We start from the raw sequence: 20,013 nt of genomic DNA on the forward strand, positions 1-20,013 counted from the left end.
AAAGGGAAACCCAAAGGCAGTTTCTGCATTTGGTAGGAAACCATGGTATTTTTCTCATCTTATCCTTGCCTTCCTTACCTATCCTTTTTTCACTTTTGAACTCGGACTTCTCACCGAATGGGAAGTCCTTGGTAGAGGTTTATTGCGCCAGGATCCAAGCCTGAAGTTTTGCTGTTTGACAGTAGCAGGCTGTATGCATCAGTTGTCTTACACAGCCTTCGGACATGAGACAGATCAATCTTAATTCCCTCTTCTTCAGCAGACGTCAGAAAACACAATCTTTCACAGTAAACAGAGCTTCATGCTGCAACATGTGCCTGTAACACTTCATAAATTAAATCCAAGGCCATGATTTCATTAGTGTCCTGGTTATTCTGCTTTAACTGCATTGCACTTGTACTCCAGATGTACAGGTCCCTGCAGTGACCTCCTCGTCATTTGTACCGTGCTTGTCCAGCAGTAGCTGCACTCTCGTGTTGTTTGCATCCCTTTCCTCCAACCACAATACAACTTCATATTCTCACTTTACTTGGCTGCAAACCTGACACATTCTCAGTACACCCCGGAGGTCTCATTCCACTCCACACAGCAAATGCACTGCAACTGTGCAGGCTTATGTTGCTAATACTTTACTGTACCTTTTCAAATCCTTCTCCATGCTGCTCATCACAAAGTTACTATCCCAGCCAGTCACTGGCCCTCATGGTGAATCTTTCCAACACCCTGGGAAAGCAGAGGGCTGCTAGCATACCCAACATGCAGGTGAGGAACTTGAGACCCACACAGGTTAAATAACTTTCCAAGGGTCACACAAGGAGTTTGTGATGGAGCCAGGAACAGAAACTGCATCTTCTCAATCCCAGTCTAGTCTCTTTAACCACAAGACCATCTCTGAAAAGGCTTGATGGTGAGACAGGCTTGCAGCACAAAAACTCCATTTCAGAGGGAGCTTCCAGAGCCAGTCCTGCTGGAATCCGCTCCTCAGCAGGAGGAATAAGTTCCCTGTGCAGGCCACATCATCTCTCTCTGGCAGGCTGGATGAGGCATGTAGCAATTGAGCACAAAGTTTGTGCCTCTGCTACTGTCATCTGTTTAATCAGAGAGGAAGAAATGCCTGGGTTTCCTTCAATATCCACGTGCTGATGGTCCCTGTCCCTTATGCATCTACATTGCCCTCTCCTTAACTCTCTGGGACACAAGAGACAATTCAGCTTGTTTCTGATATAAAGCAGATTATGACAAGTGCTTACCAATGTGGTAGAGATATCTTCCTAAATTATTGCACCCACAGTGCATCACTGGCACAAAATAAAGGTTTGGAGAGGAGCGTTCCTGATTTTTCCACAAAGCTATAAAAATTCAAGTTGAACAGGATCTTGAGAGGTCATGGAAACTACCTTACTGCCTCAAAGACAGGATCAACTCTCTCTACCACATTCCTCACAGATACTTGTTTAACCTGTTCCTAAGATCCTCCAGCAATGGAGATTTAACCAACAACATGGGGAAAAATTTCAGAGTACCTAACCTTATCACTAGCAAGCCTTCCTTTCCAATGCAACCAAAATGTCCCTCACAGTAATCTAAGCCAAAGCTTTTTTATTCTACCCATGATGGACATAAAGAACACATATAGGCTTGGTTTCATCTACACCAGTTGTATGGATCCCAAAGCAACGTTGCCCTCGCCTCACCTCCCCAGGCAAGGCACCTTGCAGTGTAGGCAAATGTTGATCTGACCGTGTGTCCAACACACCCATGAGTCCCCAACTTGCGTGATTTGCAGTGAGTGTCCCAGCCCAGAGGGGGTCAGTGATGCTCTACAATATTTAAGGTCCCAGACACTTTTTTTGCAGCATGCTGATTTTTTTTGGTTGTTTTTTGTTACATTGTGTCAACTTTTTGGCACATGTCTTACCATGTGCAAAGGGGTTGAAATAGAGCCTCAGTAACATCTGGAGACAAAAGAATGGGGGTGGAAAAAAGTGCGAGAGGAAACATTCCTCTCTTTGCTGATCGATCAAGGAAATGCAAGGGAGAGAGTAAAATGTACTGTATTTCCTTTATAAATGTTTCCTTTAATGTTGATTAAAGTTGCCAGATGACAGAGATGACAGTTGTACGTCCACTGAAGAGCCCCAGCTTGGGAAACAGAGGAGTGAGTTGTTTGTGCAGCTTTGCCAGGCGCTCTCAGCCAGGGCACGGGATACTGTCTGTGGAAGCAACAGCAGTTCTTCCTCCAGCCCCTGCCTCTCCAGCCCCACAAACGGTGCCATGTCCCATGCTGCTTCCTGCGCACTCCTTGCTACCTGCTTCTCTTCACTACTGCTCCCAGCCTGGGCTCAATGCTAGTCATGGATATGATAAAGAAGTTTTAAGTGTAGAGCTGGATGGAAAGAAGTAGTCTTTCTTTCTTTTTTTTTTTTTTACTAAAAAGATGTTTGTGTTTGGGGACAAGACTTTCAAAGCTTTGATTTGCACCAAAAACCCCAACCAACAAATGCTTACCTAAGTAAGGAATGCAATCATTTAATTTGTTAAAAAAAAAATAAAAATTCAAAAATCCCTACTTTCACAAAAGTCCCCTACCACCCTGTGCTATCTCACCTCTCCTTCAGGGGAAACTGATCACATATAGGAAGATAAAAATGCAAGAGACATAAACCCCTCCTTTTTTCCCCAAATAAAAACGGGGCAAAAATTGTAAAGGCTGTGAGAAAGTGGGAGTTTTCCATCCTTTCAAAAGCTGAGCAAGCTCTTCTTTTACTTTCATAGGAAAATAAGAGGTTTTAAAACAAAGATGATCCTTCTCCTTGGAACACACCACTAACATCAGAATCTTATTTTTTAGTGAGACCTTACCATTACGTGGCACCCAGGGAACAACCTCAGCCACTCTTCACTAAAACCCCGGTGAAGGTAAGGGTATCAACTAAGTCCTAGTGGGCCAGGCAGGAAACCTCTCTCTGGGCAACTAATCCCAAAGCTGATAATGTGGGGTTTTGCTCCTCCTGGGAAGGGCCTTAGTGAGGGAAACTTGCTGGCAGAGCTGTGGATCAGACAAATTTTGGCAGTTCTGGTAATCCCAACAGCAAAAACCACTGAGGCAGGTCCCTTTGCACTCACACTTGTAAAGCCACATTGCATGATAAACCCTGGACAGTGCAAGTACCAAATATATGACAGCACACACGTTGAGCGACCATGCTTGTGTGAATCTCCTGCAGGGAAAGGAAGGCAGGATAGGAGGCAGAAATCACTCCTCCTCCTACTCTCATCAGGGGGCAATGGGCGGGGGGGGGATTTCCTGGGTGATCCCCTGGCCCACTGGGCTAGCTCCAATGCCGCACCAGATTTCAGGATCCTTTTTTGGAAAGCTACAAAAAAAAAAATACCTTGCAATTACTGGGAGGGCCAGCGGCAGAAGCCCCAGCCAGTGGCTAGGTGGAGGCAGCTCTCCCTGGCCCGTCTGTGTCCCCTCACAGGTGTCTTTCCGAGCATGCTGTCCCAACCTGCTCACCCACGGACTCAGGAGATTAGACTTGCTGGTAGAGCAGTGGAGGGTAGTTTCAGGGGCTGCTGCACCCAACCTCATACGTAAGAGGAGGTTGCAAAACAGAGCAAGTCTGGAGGCCAGACAAGCTGGTCTCCTCTTCAGATGCTTGGTGTTCTTTGTGCAACGGTTCATGCATCTTCTCCCACCCACTCCTCCAGGTGGGGAGGACCAGTGACCAGCTGCCCACAGGCTCGTGCTGCTGCTCAGTGCAAGTATGCCTTACATGTAGATCAAATTCTCCTTTGCTCTTGCTTTCTTAAGAGCTGAACTGAGGGTGCAGTCAGAAGAGACCAGCTAAGACTCACACTGATATAGATAGCAGCATTTACGTCTAGGTCAAAAAGTTAGTTGTCTTTTATCGTGTTCCCAAAGGACTACAGTTAGGTTTGCCACTTTCAGCATGAAAGCAGTCCTAAGGTGAACAAGCAATGGGCCAAGCCCTGTGGTGTTAGGTGCTGAACAAAACCAGAGCAAACAGTGTCCCCTTTCCCAAACACTTCACCTCCAACTGCTTCCATGTTGTGCAAGGGCACTTCAAACCACTTCTGCCCCCCAGCCCAGCCAACCCATTTCACAAGCCTAGGACAGGCGCCATCAGTATGTTCACCAGACTCAAGCCCAGCCAAAAATCACATCCACTGCTGGGCATGAATGACTCTATTCACTCGCCCATAGCCTGGGTGTGCTCCAGCTGGTACTTGGCAGCTTGTCCCTGCCTTGCTGCATCACTGGGAGGGTGGTGGCATGAAGTGATTTTTACCAAACGCTCTGTTCAGCAGAGAAGGTGAAAATGCCTGAGTAATGGTGAAGTTTTGAATCAGAGATGCTTCCTGTGCCAATGGCTCTGGCCTGCCACCCTGGTATGCCTCCCGCATGCCTGCCTGGGGAAAAATGACTGACAAAAAACAAGAAACAGGGAGGGAACCTGTCTTCCCCCTGCCAAAAGTGAAAAAAAAAAAAAAAAAAAAAGGAAAAGAACACCACCACAAAGGTGGAGAAAGGCTATATCCCAGAAAAAGTACAGTTCTGAACAAATGGCTGCTCTCATAGCCCCAACAGCTTTGAGGCCTGGGTTTTTCAAAGGTGTCTGACTGCATTAGAAGATGGCCCACCAAATTTCAACCAACACCTCATTTATTTAAGGTCTTTTGAAAACCATGCCTTTCACAATCCGGCACCGGCCCAAAGCTTCCTTGCTGTTTTGAAACAAGCGCTGTTTGCATGTTGACAGCAGCCCTGCCATAAATCACATCCATCAGGCGCTGGAAACCACCTCACCTGTACGCTGACCATCCACCATCCCTTGCACTGAATTCCATCACTCCAAATTTCTCAGCAGCTGGAATCAACTCCCTCTGTTTTTTTCTCATTAAAGCAACCTACTGGACAGAGGTTTCCTTCTTTGCCCTGAACTCTGGGACTTTTCCAACCAGGTGCAAGGTCCAATATTTGTTTAATCTCTTGGACAAGTAACAGGAGCTCTACAACCTGGGATAGAGAGGCATTCCCATTCTGGAGGGGATATGTAACATTTGTTTCTACTCAGGATGACCACACATCACAACCTTAAAATGTGACATTGGTATTGAGAGCAAAAGTCCTTTCAAAATAACATCTGATGTTGGTGACACCATATTAATTATACTCGTCTAATTATGCATTAATTACAATTCTGCTCATCCTTTGGGTCATGGGACTTGCTCTTACTGGCTGAGGTACATGGAAAGTAATACTGATAACTCTCTAAACTATTTTCAAAACGACGTCCCTGTGGCACATGCTGTGTATCTGGAGTCTGTGATGGAACAGTATGGTATTAAGTGTCCATAGATCATTATTCTCACCTGATTGTCACATTCTCAGAACCTGATGGAAACGGAGACAAAAGTTTTCTTGCTTGACCTCCACTAGAAGTGAATTAGTGTAAAATATGAGATACATATTTATAAAAAATATTATTTTATTTAAAGAAAGTATGTGGAAAACCCATCTGCACAACTGCATGTGTCACTCTCACACATCCTACAGCTTTTGATTCATAATTAGCAAGGTTTAAAAAAATAAGCAGTTAAAAAAACCCTCACATCATAAAGCCAAACTCTTCAGTGTCCCTAACTACTCTGTCTGAGGTGGTGGCTTAGACTCTAGGGCCTGTTGACTTACAGTAAGAGATATGGGAATTTTGTGTTTTGAGCCATATTTATCATGACACAAATTGTCCTGACATTAAACCTGAAGTCCTCCATAAGGAGGCTCTGATGTTATCAGCATCTACAAAGGCACACCCAAAGTATCATTCATCACATTTCTAAGACAGAAGGATCTTTCTACATTGGCTTCCGCGCAAAGGGCATCAATCACTGTCTCCTGAATTATTCACACAATTCTTGACCTGAGAATTTTGCGCCAACAGAAACTGAAACCCCAAAAGCTTTCCCTCCTTGTGGCAGGGCTGAACCAATCCAAAAGGACCGATCCGATATCCAGAGGTCATGATGAGTCCTGCCAGTCCAATGTTCTTGAGCGGGCATTAGAAAATGCTATCATCATCAGGGATTGTAAATGTTTGCCAAAAACTCAGTAAGAAATAACCTCTGGAACATCCCGAACCAATGACGGAACCTCCATATGAAGAAAGTTGGCAAATCATTGTGCTCTGAACTTTCAGGGTGCTCTTTACTGGTTTCCTACATAGATGGGAGCTCACTGTGAAGATAGCAAGTATACTTAATCCTCATTAAGCACTTTGGTATGACAGTAGGGAAAAATGATGGACTTGTTTACATGTGATAACGGAATCATTTGAAACCCACTAGACCTCCAAATTTAGATCTGAGGTACATGTAGAGACACTCATTTCAGTTTATCCCAAGCCTGATTTTAACTGATGTAAATTTAGTCAACTTCAGATACTTTTGAATTTATACGACCAATCCCAGAAAGCCACTGCTAGTTTAAGACAGTTGGTTTCCATTTGAACCTAAAATGATGCAACTTTGTTATGTTGACAGAGTCAGATGCGATGGGTAGATCGGGGAAGCTATTATTCACACCCCAGCACAGGAAACTGTGTGGGAGATTTTTGTCCCAGTGAAAGGCTACAACTTGCAGAAGTGAGCATCCAAAACAGAGAATTACAGCAACATGAGACCCAATGCAAATATTGAGACTTAAAACATTTTGGAAATATCTTTCATTGTTTTGCACTGTTCTAAGCTTCCCCTTTGCAGCCTCTGCAGAGATGAGGACCTGTGAAATACACATATTATGCAGCTCCTGGGAAGTCTGCAGCCCATGTTCTAGACCAGACGACTCCAGAAGCATTTGAGTTAAGCTTTAGATCCATGTCCAAACATTGGAATACCTGCAAAAAGTTTGAATTCCAGTACTGCTTCACAAGAAAGTCAAAGCAACCTCTTCATAACAAAAAAGAGATAGACTGGCATTTTGGAAACCACAGACTAAATTAGACTTAGAAACTTCTGTTCCTGTCTGAGATATTAAGGGTCACCATGGGACACACCTGGCTAATAGGGACACAAAATTAGTAAAACGCTTGCCCAGGGAAAACAATAAGAAGATCTCATTTTATGTTGTTATTTCTGCTGCATACTGTTTTGTTCTCCCTTGTCCCCAGATCACAAGCACGAAGCCACTGCTCACACTGATCTCCCAAAAGTGTAGGTTATATTTAGTCAGCCAGACCTCTAGTCGAGCTGATGTCAGTTTAAACACCTTCTATTCTACACACACCTATTGAGATGTGACACTATGCATCACGATTAGACCCATCATCCTGTAAAATGCTACTTGTTCTTTTGAACAGCTGCAATTTTCATAGGCCAGAACAGGTCTTGTAATCAGACATTTGCTGGATGCGCACCATTCCTACTTGCTGCGTAGCAGCTGTTATTCATAGTCTCAGACTTTGGTCATTTACAAGAGACTCAAGGCCATAGGTCAGCCTTCTTCTCTTCCCTCTTAAATGAAAGAAAGTTGTTCTGTAAAGGGCAATATGCAGTGAGACTGTGTGTGAACACCTTGCAATTGTACAAACCAGAAGGAAACAGAGTCTGAAAGACCTGAAACAACTTAGTTATGGCTCAACCAATGCCCTGCTATAATCAGAGCAAAGAAATAACAGAAAAAACACCAAGATCCCAGGACTGATTGGCTTTCTATCAAGTATTGTTTTTGTTTAGAAGACTAAGCCACACTTTTATCAATGGGCTTTACGAACAGTCCTTTACTCATTAACTTAGCATGACAAGGGCTAGTGCAGGGCACAGAGCTGCAACACCAGAACAGCAATTCCCTCTGCCCTGAGCTTGGGGGTGGCCTCTTTTCAGATGCCTCCTGTCTCTGACCCTCCTGCTGAGGTTCCTGACACTTGTGTTATCTGCACAGCCTTTCACCAAAGCCCTCCACAACTGCAAGTATGTGTCTCTCTCCTGCATGAGCAAACAGAGCAGTTTCCATTCCTCACTCCATACAGAGACAGCAGTGCAGGAAGAGACTGACCACATAACTGAGACAGCCCTTCTGGCTCTCCTCAGCCACCCTTCTGAAGGAGGGATGCCATAGAGATGGCAAGGCACCAGCTGTGCACATCTGCAGTGCACATGCTCCCCTTTCTTCACCTTCTGAATTATGCCTGTGAAAAAAAAGTGGAAATAATTCTGACCATAAGCAACCTCCTTTTTTCACTCCCCTCCTCTTCCTGCTGCCTTGCCTGGAAATTGGGTGTACATAGAATAGGAGGTTATGGTTGTTTCAGCATCAGTAGTGGCCTAATGAATCACACAAGCACGGTACGCTGAAGCCTGTGCTTTGCCGTCTTATCCTTAGAAGCCGCCCCTGGTTTTAGACATACACAGATAAATGATAGAATATTTAAAAATGAACCACTCAAACTTTCACTATTATTATAGCCACACCCTCCTCAGTCCTGTCCTCCCTCCACACCTTTCTTCCTCCCGTGTTTAGGAAACAGACATCAGATTTGCCAGTGTTGAAGATAATCACACTTCACAAGACCATGTAGGCATCGAAAGCTGTATCAGTTGATGTGAGATGCTGGATGAAGCATGGGAAAGAAGTGAACACCATAAGAATCTAGGGTCCATATAGCATCCTGCATTATATATATGTGCATATATATACACATCTATCTATATGTATTTTAGGATTCTGGCTAATTTCAACCATGGGACAGAAATGAGAAGCAGCTGCCCAGCTCGTGGAGATGACACCAAGAACACATGACCGGAATTAGCTCTGCACTGGCAGTTATGACTGCTAGGACTTTCCTGTCCAGAAGAGCTGACAGCACATGACAGTCTCTGCACAGCATAAATGACCCACATTAGAGTCCCTTCCAAATGAATGTCCTCCTCCAGGAAAGCTCAGCCAAACACAATTCATTAGCTCATGTGATCACAAACAATCCCTGCATTAAGAAAAGGTGGAAAGTCAGTATTGTTGTGTCCCAGCCATTCATCAACACAAGAGAAAAGTTAAGGTAAAAGACTTCAAGATTTCTGCAGGTTTTTTGGAAGCCAGCAGCTTTACTTGCCTTTCAGGGCAAGCAGATAATGAGGAAATAGTGGCATTTTAAAAGCTGGGTTTTTTTTCAGAGTGTAATTTTAAATGACAACAAAACCAAGCAAAACCCCCACAAAACTTTCCCTACTTCCAACCCGCCCTCACACAAAACGCTGCACATCATCTGCCCGGTCTGCCCCTGACAGCACAGGCAGAATCAGAACACAGTAGATAGTAAGTTATTAACCTCTCAAGATATTGTCTGGAATCAGAATTTGTTGCGGAAATTGTATATTAAAGTTGAACACTGCTGCTAACTGAATATGGCCTGATTCACAGTTTAAACAATTAGCGTAGCATGGCTGGGACAGTAATTTGGAAGGATCTGTGAGAGAAAATAATTCACATCTGAAGTCCACCTGCCTGTCTTTAGTTGTGGATAGTAGCTTTGGAACACGGCTCTACCCACACCTCTAAATTCTCTACAAAGGTGTCTGTCATTGCCAGTTTGTTTTACTGAATGACTGTGCTCAATGTGTAGATTAATTTTGTCAACTATTAAAGCTCACACACGTATCGTGGTGTCCCCTTCTGCCCCTGGTGCTGTGAACATAGTTTTTCAGGGGTTAAGCTCTCCCTCTTAGCTCACACTATGAGAGGTAACTATTTCTACATCTCTGTGTATGCCTTGGCAGACACACAAGAAAAAAAAAAGAAAAAAAATGCAAATAAGCAAGTTCATAAATGAAAGCAGGTAATGAGGTATCAGATGTGGTCTCCCGTCTCCAGTTTGCACCCACAGTGGTCCTATTGCTATTGAAGTTTTCCATTTCCCTCAATGGGGCTGGTTCAGGCAGGGCCACGGGACAGGCACAGCACTTTGTCACTCTCTGCTAATCAGCTGACAAAATCTGTGCTGGCACAGGCCAGGCAGGTGACATCTTAACAGCAAGTTTCACAAGCTGAAACAGGTTTACTCTTAAATGCTGGTAGCATCCCAAATGTCTGCCAGGGCTGGCTTCTCGTGATCTGCCTGCCAGTTTGGGATGACAGCCTCCTGACTTTTGAGCACTGGTTGTGACCTTGGGTTGTAGCGAAAGACGTGAAAACTGTGTTCATGTCCAAGATGAGATGATGAACAGTGAGGTGCATTTGCAGACGTGAAAACAGTGCAGCTCACTAAAAGCAGAAAGAAAGTTTGGCTACTTTGGATTCTTTTCAGTCTTTTAATCCTCCCCTACCTCTTTGCACCACCAAGAAACACTCTGTATTGATTACGCTGACATTGACAGCAGAGCTGGAATTTTTTTTTTATTTTTGCACATCTCAGTTGAGAAAGTGGGTTATGATTCATCTCACACAATCTGAGTCAAAGCAATTCCTTAAAAAAAAAATAAAGAAAAGAAAAAACCAAACAGTTTTGATGCGTTTCCATCAAAAGAGAGCAGGCTGGAGGAGAACACTCCGCAAATGAGACAGCCTCATTTAATTCTTTTTTTACCACATTTCACTCTCAGATAAAATCTGGCCCTTCCCCCCAGCTAAACTTCAAACGATGCTCAAAATACCCCCAAAAGTTACTGGCAAGAGAGAAACGCCGTATCAAAAAAAAAAAAAAACAGCATGAGGCAAATGCCACCAGAAGAAGAAATAACAAATGTTGCACCATGCCCCCCCCTGCCCTGTGGAACAGTGATTGCTAGACTGAAAAGTAACAGATTACTATGGTGACTTATTAATCTTCCTAATAGCCTTGAACTATCTAAATGCTGAAGTGTGGCAGTATTAATGGGTACATTATATTAACAGGAGTTAAAATTACCAAGTGTGATCGCGGAGCGCTTTCCCCCCCGCTTTCTTATTTTCACAGCCATGTTATTAACCCTGGAAAATAGGGCTTGTAATCTAAATGCTGGGAAAAGCCTTCAGACTGGTTGTGATTTCTCATCAGACAAGGCTCATGAGTCCATTTTGTTGAGTTTCACATAAAATAAGGAGTGTGGCCACAGCTGTGCGTAAGGCACGGGACTTGAAGGAACTCTAGGCTCAATTCCCATTTTGCTACTCATTCTCTGCATGACTCTGGGTGAGTCATCTCAATTTTGCCAGTCAGCCCCTCTTTTGTAAATTAAGGACAATAATAATTTCCTGGTCCTTGCCATATTTTCAGTTTGGGAGCTCTGAGGGATGCATACTGGTTCCTACTTCATGTTTAATTTGCACATAGTGCAGCAAGACCACAGTCTTGCTAGCAGGCCTTAGATGTTACGGCAGTACAAATAAGCCATAATACAACACGGAAGCAACTCCCAATTTAGAACTTGTTGCTCAAACAATAGGTGAGCTGTTTTCAGTTTTAAAAAGCAAAAAAAGAGTTCATGCATGCCAAGTCATGTGCATAACTAACTCAAAACAAAGAGAAATTAAACTGTTTTCATGTTACTGGGACAAAGATTTGTCCAGGACTGCACAGCTGGAAGTGTGGTTTCTAACTCCACCTCCAAAACTGCTTGCCTGCATCTCTCTCCACAACTTAGCCATAAGTTATGATCCAAAAAAACAATGTCTTGAGGCTTAAAACATTCCAAAGCTCTATATGAAATAAAAATAATTTCTGTAAAACTACAATTCAGAAAAACATTCTCACTCATTCATAGACATACATACATGCACCCCTTCTTAAAATACCTGTGCGTGAGAAATTAGTGCTTATGAAATCCTGGATGGAAACTCCTGGTTTCACTTGTCTCCATAAAATAGATCTAACAGGAGGGAGGAAGAACAAAACTTCTCCATCCCGTCTGCCCCTAGACTGTCTTCAGCTCCTGGCCTCCTTCAGGAGATTCCCAGCCAGGGGTCCTACAGGTACCACAATTTATGGTTTTTAGTGAGGTGATGACGTACCCACAGAGAACCCCCCTGAGACCAGCCAACTCATTTCATGTGGGACAGGAAACAGCCATAAGGTAGGTCACACTTTCGCTTCTTAATGACCTGAGTTAGCTACGGACTAATGACCTGCAGCCAAGGATCTGATGGCTCATTATCATTTCTTCAGCCATTTCAGTCCATAGAAAGTTTACTTTGGGAATATAAGTTTATTATGAATAACATGGATTCTCTTTGAATTGCTTCTCAAACAAACGTAGAAGGATTTACTTTGTTTTCATGCAGGTCTATTAATTTGGGGGGGTTTGGCTAGTAGCTTCACCATTGTTCAAAGTCTTTTCAGAAAGAGGTTGAGCTTTGTTACCGACTTGTACAGTTCCTAGCAGACTAAGGGCCCTATCACAACATAATAAACATCTACCACCCTCATGGATTAATTTTTTCCCATGGATACAGTAATTTTAAACATGCTGAAGAATCCTGCAGAATACAGCTGTACTTTAGAAAGACACATCTCTGGTATTTCATTACCACATTTCACTCCTCTTCGAAGACAGCAGGAAATTGTCAGCTTTCATTTACTGACTGTTGGGACAAACCTAATCCACTCATGGCCCGAAACCCACCTTTCTTTCACAGCACACAGCTGATCATGGAAATCCCTTTGCTAAAACGCTTCCTTGGTATTCTGCACTTATTCTCCATTAAATGACTTCTGTACCAAATCAGTTCTGTTTAAAAGTAAAAATATATCTAGGTTGACTGCTAGCAATTCAAGCTAAATCAGGGACTTAAAACCATCACGGAAGTCATGCTGCTTGCTACCTGTTCCAGCTGGCATTTTATCACCTGCAGTAACAAAGGGTAATTTTGGTTTTGATGCAAGATTTAGATTACATCTGTGAAGCAGCACTGGTCTCTGAAGAGATTGTGGCTCAGAAACACTCATGATGCAAAGTCTCATCCACTCTTATGTGCATAAGAAGAGGAAAAAGGGAACGTGAGTCTTCTGCCTCCTGGCACATGTGGGCACCAGGTGCTCAGGGCTTACAGAGTGCAACGTTCCTGCATTCCTGACTGCTACATCTGCTTGATCTTCATTAAGAGATGTGCACTCAAGAAGACCAAGATCCCTGGCTTAAAAAGATCTAGGTGCTTATCTTCACAAAGCATTTTCCCCACAATTACTGCAGAGCAGGATGTAGATCACATCAACAGCAGGAAGAATCAAACTTCTCCATCTATTTACACAATCTTTCAAATGGTGAAAAGCAACTTAAACAAGCTCACAGCCTCTGCGCCCCTGTTTTTTCTTGCCTTTCTCATGGCTGGACGCAATTGCATGTAGACATTGTATATTTTACTCTCCAACCACTCACTGGCCTCCTCCTTTTCCTACTTTGGAACTGTGGGCCAAAATTCACCCTATAAGTTGCATTGAGACTATCCTTATCAATTTGCTCTCCAAACTCTACCCGCGCTTGCTGTGCAAGGATGCCGGCAGGCACAGGACTCCCTGAAAGCAAGCTAGACAGGGGTGGCAAGCATTGGCAGAAGTGAGACTCAAGAAACAGGCTCTGAAAGCCATTTACCAGGGTAATTAAAGCCCCTGGGGAGCAGGGGGAGGGTGACTCCCCTTGCGGCAGGCCACAAGAGGGCAGCTGGATGTTAATGGTACCATACTATGACCTCCCTGAACGATGGCTGCTCCCAGCCTTTGTAGCCTGTGTGTAAATGCTGGGATATGGCTTGAACATAAAAAATAGTAACTTGAACTACAATGGAGAAAAGGGTCCCCATTATACGCCTGTTCCTCCTGCTTTTGTGAGCCATTACATAACAGAAAATGACCGTCGGCTCATCAGTCGTTAAACATCTAAGCCATTATTTTCTGACCCAGATGATGTTCAGATGAGGACGTATGCTATTTTGCACCAAAACCCCCATTTTTAAACAAAAGGCACAATGATACAGCGTGCATGGCAAAATGGTGATGTAATTACACTCTTGGAATAGTAATATGCACCTTTTAATGAGACTTAGGAATACAGACAAGATATGACAACTTTCATTTTCTTTTTCTGGCGGTAATTCAGATGAAACTAAGGGGCTAGCTGAGCCTCTTAGAGGCTATGGAAATGCCTGACAACGACTGAAATGCAATGCAAAACACGTTCAGTTTAGAAACACTTGAACTGTTCAGTGCACAGAGCCGTGTCAAAGGAAACAGACACCATGAACTGAAGAATGCCATACCTGGACAACCTGTTGTGCCTCCCCATCTGAAGCTTCTATGACTCTACCACACCCTCTCCCATATTTTACTTGGACTGCTAAATGCTAACCCATGTCCTGCCTGTAAAGAAGTAAAATCAGCTAATACCTTTGACACTGTTTGGACACAAGGTCTCTGGTTCTAGTGAAGGATTTTTAGGTTATCAATGTTAACCTACTGGAGATGCAAATCTAGGGAGTGGAAAGGTTGACACAGCCTTGACAGAGTCAAAATTGGTGCCACTTATTGTTCTCTAGTGTTAACTGTGACACAGCATCTCGAAGAACCATTGGAGATGAAAGATTCTCCAGAGGACACTCATACAACTGCTGCTGTTAATCAGCTCCTGCATGAAGGGCTGTACAGATTAAGTGCCCTGAAAATAGGGTGAAAGGGGAAAAAAGGAAGTTTGAAAAGGTAAAATTGATCTGCCACAGGTCTCACAGGAGGTCAGGGTGAGAAGCAGAAAAGGAAGTCAAGCATCCTGCTCGTTGGCCTTGCTCCTCAGCCTGTCTCTGCACCACCTCTCCCACTGTCCAAGTCCAGGCATACAGTGAACACACATAAGATAACTACATTTCCTGAATTATCAGCTTTGAGACAAATCAACATCCCATTATTGCACGAACGGAGTCTTTTCAGCAGGACCATCTTAGTATCTGTCTTCTCCCCATGTGCATCCCTACAGCACACTGGAACTACAAAAGGAGACTTCTACATTATCATATAGATAATGTTCCTTTGGTAGCTCTGAGTGCTTGTGGTAAAACACCAGCAAAAGTTTCTTCCCACCAGTCAGGGAAACTCCTCTGCTGTGGGGAGTGATTCAGCTGGGACATAGTCCAGAAGGCAACAGGAGATGAGGGGCCCTGGTGGCACATTTCCAGTCTTAATCAGCACTGTCTGCATGGTGATAGAGACTGATAAGCTGCCAGAAGTAATTTCTTTCTATGAGACTTGAAACAGTGGTCCAGAACAGTTGTGATCTTTGTGTGTGTGTATTTTTTTTTTTTAAATGCAAAATCAAGGGCTTCAATTTCCCATGGTGGCCAACAAACAATTTTGATAGTTTCATCCTAATCTCCTGTAAATATCCATTTCTCCTCCCCCAACCTTACCCAATTTCCACTCCACAAATTTTTAATCTTTTTTTTTTTTTTTTTTTTTTTTCAACAAATCAGACATCCCTATCTGCAATAGCACATTTATCAACGGGGAAGACTCTGACAGAGAGAAGCCATCCCTACTGCATAGCGCCTAACACATTTGGGAATCATTTCTAATAAAAAAGGGGATTTGATTAAAGACAGCTAACTACCACAGATCAGCAACTGAATCAGCCGTAGGGAAGGAAGAGTGGCTTAGACTTAAGAGACTTCAATTTGCTGATCTGCCAAGGACTTCCCAAGAGAAGCTGCTCCATAACCTATAGGAGGGTAGAAGGGGACATACACCGAACATTGAGTTGCTTGGTATGGGCAGTGTGGCCTTTCAACAATGTCCAGCATGCATGTATAACTACTAAGAATTCACAGTGTTTTTTTAATTATTATGCTTAGCAATGATACTTCCATGCTTAAGCGCTGCCTTGCCAATGGCAGTTAGAGGATTTCCCAGTGACTAGATTGTGCCGCTGTGGTAAGTCTAGGTGACAAACAGCTGCAAACTGTGATATTGCCACTCCAAAGTGTGTCTCCAACATGCTGCTTCTGGCTTTCACCCTGTGCCCAGGCTCCCCGGGAAAGCAGCATGAACCATGCCGTGCTGCCAGCTGTGTGTGCTTGCATGAGCAATCACTGGCTACTACAGTTCCCCCAACTCTGAAACCACCTTCAGTAATTTCCACTCAGGGAAGCTGAAGAGAGGTGCAGCAAGCACAGACCTGATGGAAGTGCTGGCTGTCCTGCTCCTGAACTCAGCTCAGTACCAGCCGGCTGTTCCAGGGCAAAGAGACAACCTCAGTGCACTGCTCCTACTCCTGTTCTCTGCCCCGGAGCCTCCACTCTACCCATGCTGACTCCAGAATCAAGATGGTTTGATTGAAAACCAGAGATGCAGCAAGTGAAACGGCAGAAGGTTGGTTACAGAAAAGATCCCAGAGTGCTCACGGGCCAAGTAAAATGACCTTTCTCCAGCCTGACAGTTCAAATGTAATTATTCCAACAAATTATTTTCATGACTTAATATAACGCCTTGCAGCTTTCTAGCAAGGTTAATTAGATTCCTCAATTCAAAACCTATCTGCTTTTAACCAACTTTTAATACGCTGAAATCCAGTTTTCTAAATTCAAACTAATAAAAGTGATTAGCTGACAGCTATCTGGTATGCTACAATTACCATGGCATTTAGACCTCAGGCAGAAGATATTTAATGCAAATCAGAGTCAATGTCTCTGCCCATTTGTCCTTTTTCTGATTATTTGATCAATGTGCCATATGAATCTTGTACAATCCACACTACTGTGCTAAACAAATAAAGCACAAAGACAGAGGTATTGGTTGAGACAGTTAACCAAAGTTGAAAGACTCTTTTTTTCCTCCCACACTTAATTTGTTCTTTCTACATGAGCATAAAGTTACTGAAAGGCACTGGCTGACAGCTCATAGATGGGTATTTAGCTCTGACATAGCCAGAATTAGTACAAAACTCCCGGCCTGCACTGCCGTATTAAAAAGCCTCATCGACTGCGACTCCAGAGACCATCTTTCCCTGGAAGTAGCTCAGGCTTGAACAAACCTAGGAGGATGAGGGGATGAGGGCAGCCCACCTCTTTCATTTTATCCAACCATAAAAAAGCAGTCGTGCTCCAGAACTGCTGGTTTTGGTTTACGTTTTTCTTGGTAGGTATGTAATTAGTTGTGGCCATGTCTCCCAAATGGCTGCACGGGGCACAGCATGCTTCGAGAGCTGAGGAGGAGTTCAGCCCAACACACCCCATTCTGCACATCAAGAATGCCAAGGCTGGACACCGCTTCAGAGATTATCTTCAGTGGCGTATACTCAGTGCAATTAGGAGATCAATCAGGTGCAGCTTGTAATTAAACATCACCTGCCTGAGGTAGGACTAGGGTTGTTGTTTGGTTTTCATCTTCCAGCTTGCATCATGCGTGACTATTCCATCTTTGATCATGCTACCACTTACATAAACAACACTGGCAACATTTCTGAATTCTCTGGAGCCTCCTTTCCATTTTCCTGTCTCCTGCTAAATTAAGACATTGCTCTGACCTCCCATCTGATAGCCAAATTGATGACCTGACATTGATAGACTTTGTGTTCCAGCTCTTTTGAACTATGCATCCCTTTTGGATGAAAAAACTTAGAGGAACCACATTCTCAGAGCAGAGCCATCTTAGTGATACAGTATTAGTCTGCAAAACCCGAGAATTTCAGCTTCCTAAATACAAGTGCTAAACAAAACTAAAGCTCCACTTCAGGAAGCAATTTCTGAGCCGTGAGGAAAATTAATCACTAGAACAGCTTATCAGGGTAGGTGGTTGACTCACCATTGCTTGAAGTCTTTAAGATAAGATTAGATTTCTTTTTTTCTAAAGTCATGATTCAGTCAAGTTTCTGGGAGAAACTGAGTGTAGGATATTAGACAGTGTAATGGTAAAGTCCCTTCTGACCTTGCAGCCTGTGAATATCTAAGCTCTCTGTTCACCTGCTTAGCTATGAGGAGAACTGGGTGGGCTTTGATCCATCAACCAGCTCCTGCCACTCACAGCTCTGCACTAAGAAAATAACTGTAATCAAATCTCATGCATCAGGGTTTCAGCCACTTGTCTGAAGGGAGTGGGAAAAAAGTTTCTCTTTCTTGCTTGCCCATGCTAATGGCTAAATACATGTCACGTTTGTTTGGCTGTTGCTTTGCTTTTAAAACATCAGAGGTGAACAGAAATGGATATGGGCGCAGATGAAGTCAAACAGCAGCAGAGAAAATGCTCTCTGGTTATCCTCTCTCTAGTTACTCATCCTTGCTCACACCTCAGATCTGTGCTAGTCATCAACTCTGATGACTATCGATGTTTATAGAGAAGACATTTCAGCTGTGAGGGTGGAGACACAGAAGGTACTGATGGAGAATACGGACTTCTATCAAACCCATCTACAAGGGCGATGTTTGTTTGATGGGAACATCTTGACCTTCTCACGTAATCAGATACATAGCACTGCAAGATTGTTGTTTATTAGTGAAACCTTGGTCCCACCTGCTTTCTGATTGCACAAACCCACAGAAGTTTCTTTAAGCCAGGCATCTTTTGGTCCAAGCAAAAGCTATTGCAAATAGACCTAGGGGGCAATCTAAGTGAAGTTTTAAAGAAATTATGAAATAAAGTAAGATAAAGAACACAAAATGAATGGCCTAGCCCAGTCTTTAACTCTACAAACTACAGCAGTTTGTTCCCCAACACCACAATCACTCAAGCCTGTAAGAAACTAAACATACAGACATGATGCATCAAATGTACCCAAGGCTCTTGACTAATGCAGAGTGCGGAGGCCATACCTCCTGTGTTTTATATAAAAGCAAGATATATATTCTACACCTATAGATGCCTGAGATAATTCCATTCTATACCGCTTAAAAAGGAAATTAGCTGCTTATCTTTTCCAGGCAACAAAGATGACATGGTTATGAGCCAATCAGTTCAGGTTTGTCTTCCCCGTACTTGCTGGACCCAGTCCTGTGCTAACAGGTCTCCATGTCAAACCAACTTGATTAACTCAAAATACATTTCCCTTTAATCTATGCCAGCATGCAGACAACGGAAATCCATGCCTTGGGAGCAGAACACGTTTACACTGCCAGATTTTTTGCAGCTGCAATGAGAAGGGATGGGGCAGGTGGGCAAGACAGCACACTACACCTGAATTCAGCCTCGTAGCCTAGAAGCTGGGTATGGATGGTGTGAAAATGAACCAGACGCTGAAGAATTCAACTTTATAACCAGAAAGACTACAAACATACAGCAAGTGAGCATGTGATTTATGCTGAAATTACAGAGGAATTCCTATGGATAATTACACTTCCAGCCCAAGCACGGAAAGCAAATCCATCAATACAAATGTCACTACATTAACAGCTCAGCTGTCAGGCCTCCCCATTACCAAACTTGGTAAATTCAGAAAGGGGCTACAGACACTGTGATGTAGCACTGCTCACCAAAGTAGTCATCAGAGGGAGGATTCTCCATGTCATACAGCATTTTCTTGGTCAGATGTTCCAACTCATCCTCAGGCCTGAAGGCAGGAGTGCTTGATGCAGGTCCAGAGCTTGGATATCCACTCTGAAAGAAAAAGGACAAACAGTTTGTGATGTGATATAAAAGCATTCGCCCGCAGTTAAGAGGGTCTATTGGCTGTTCAGCATTGAACTTCTGTCTTTGTCTTTTTTTGTCTTCTTTTTTCAAAACCCAGGAGATTCTCACAAGTAAACATCTCATTTAATGTAATGAAAATGGACTCCTAAAAACTTCCCATAAAGTGCTATATATCGCCCTAGAACGAGAAGTATTCTGTGCCTCATAATTATGTGTCTACTGGGTAGTACATAATAATAAATAAAGGAGAAAATTATTCCAAGGATAACTTGATACAAACATTTTCCAACACTGAAAAAGGCTTTGGAAGCATTTCAGTTTGGATTTGGCAAAAGCTTCCATCACTTAACAACACAATATAAAAGTTGCTAGAACAATCATTGCTACAGTGGTAGAGTATATGGACAAAGACAGATAATCCCGA

General features: G+C 43.3%; 1 protein-coding gene across 4 annotated transcripts in view; it reads right to left on the minus strand.

Moving 5' to 3' along the window:
• The window catches only part of LOC121096563 (LIM domain containing preferred translocation partner in lipoma), a 356,409-nt gene that overhangs the window by 68,192 nt on the left and 268,204 nt on the right, over positions 1–20,013 (minus strand). For all 4 annotated transcript variants that reach the window (XM_040612605.1, XM_040612602.1, XM_040612603.1 and 1 more), the window contains one exon: positions 19,433–19,556. In XM_040612605.1, the coding sequence (XP_040468539.1) occupies positions 19,433–19,556 (124 nt within the window). The remainder of the gene's footprint in view (positions 1–19,432; positions 19,557–20,013) is intronic.

The sequence above is a fragment of the Falco naumanni genome, chromosome 13, assembly GCF_017639655.2.
Source record: "Falco naumanni isolate bFalNau1 chromosome 13, bFalNau1.pat, whole genome shotgun sequence".
Lineage (NCBI taxonomy): Eukaryota > Metazoa > Chordata > Aves > Falconiformes > Falconidae > Falco > Falco naumanni.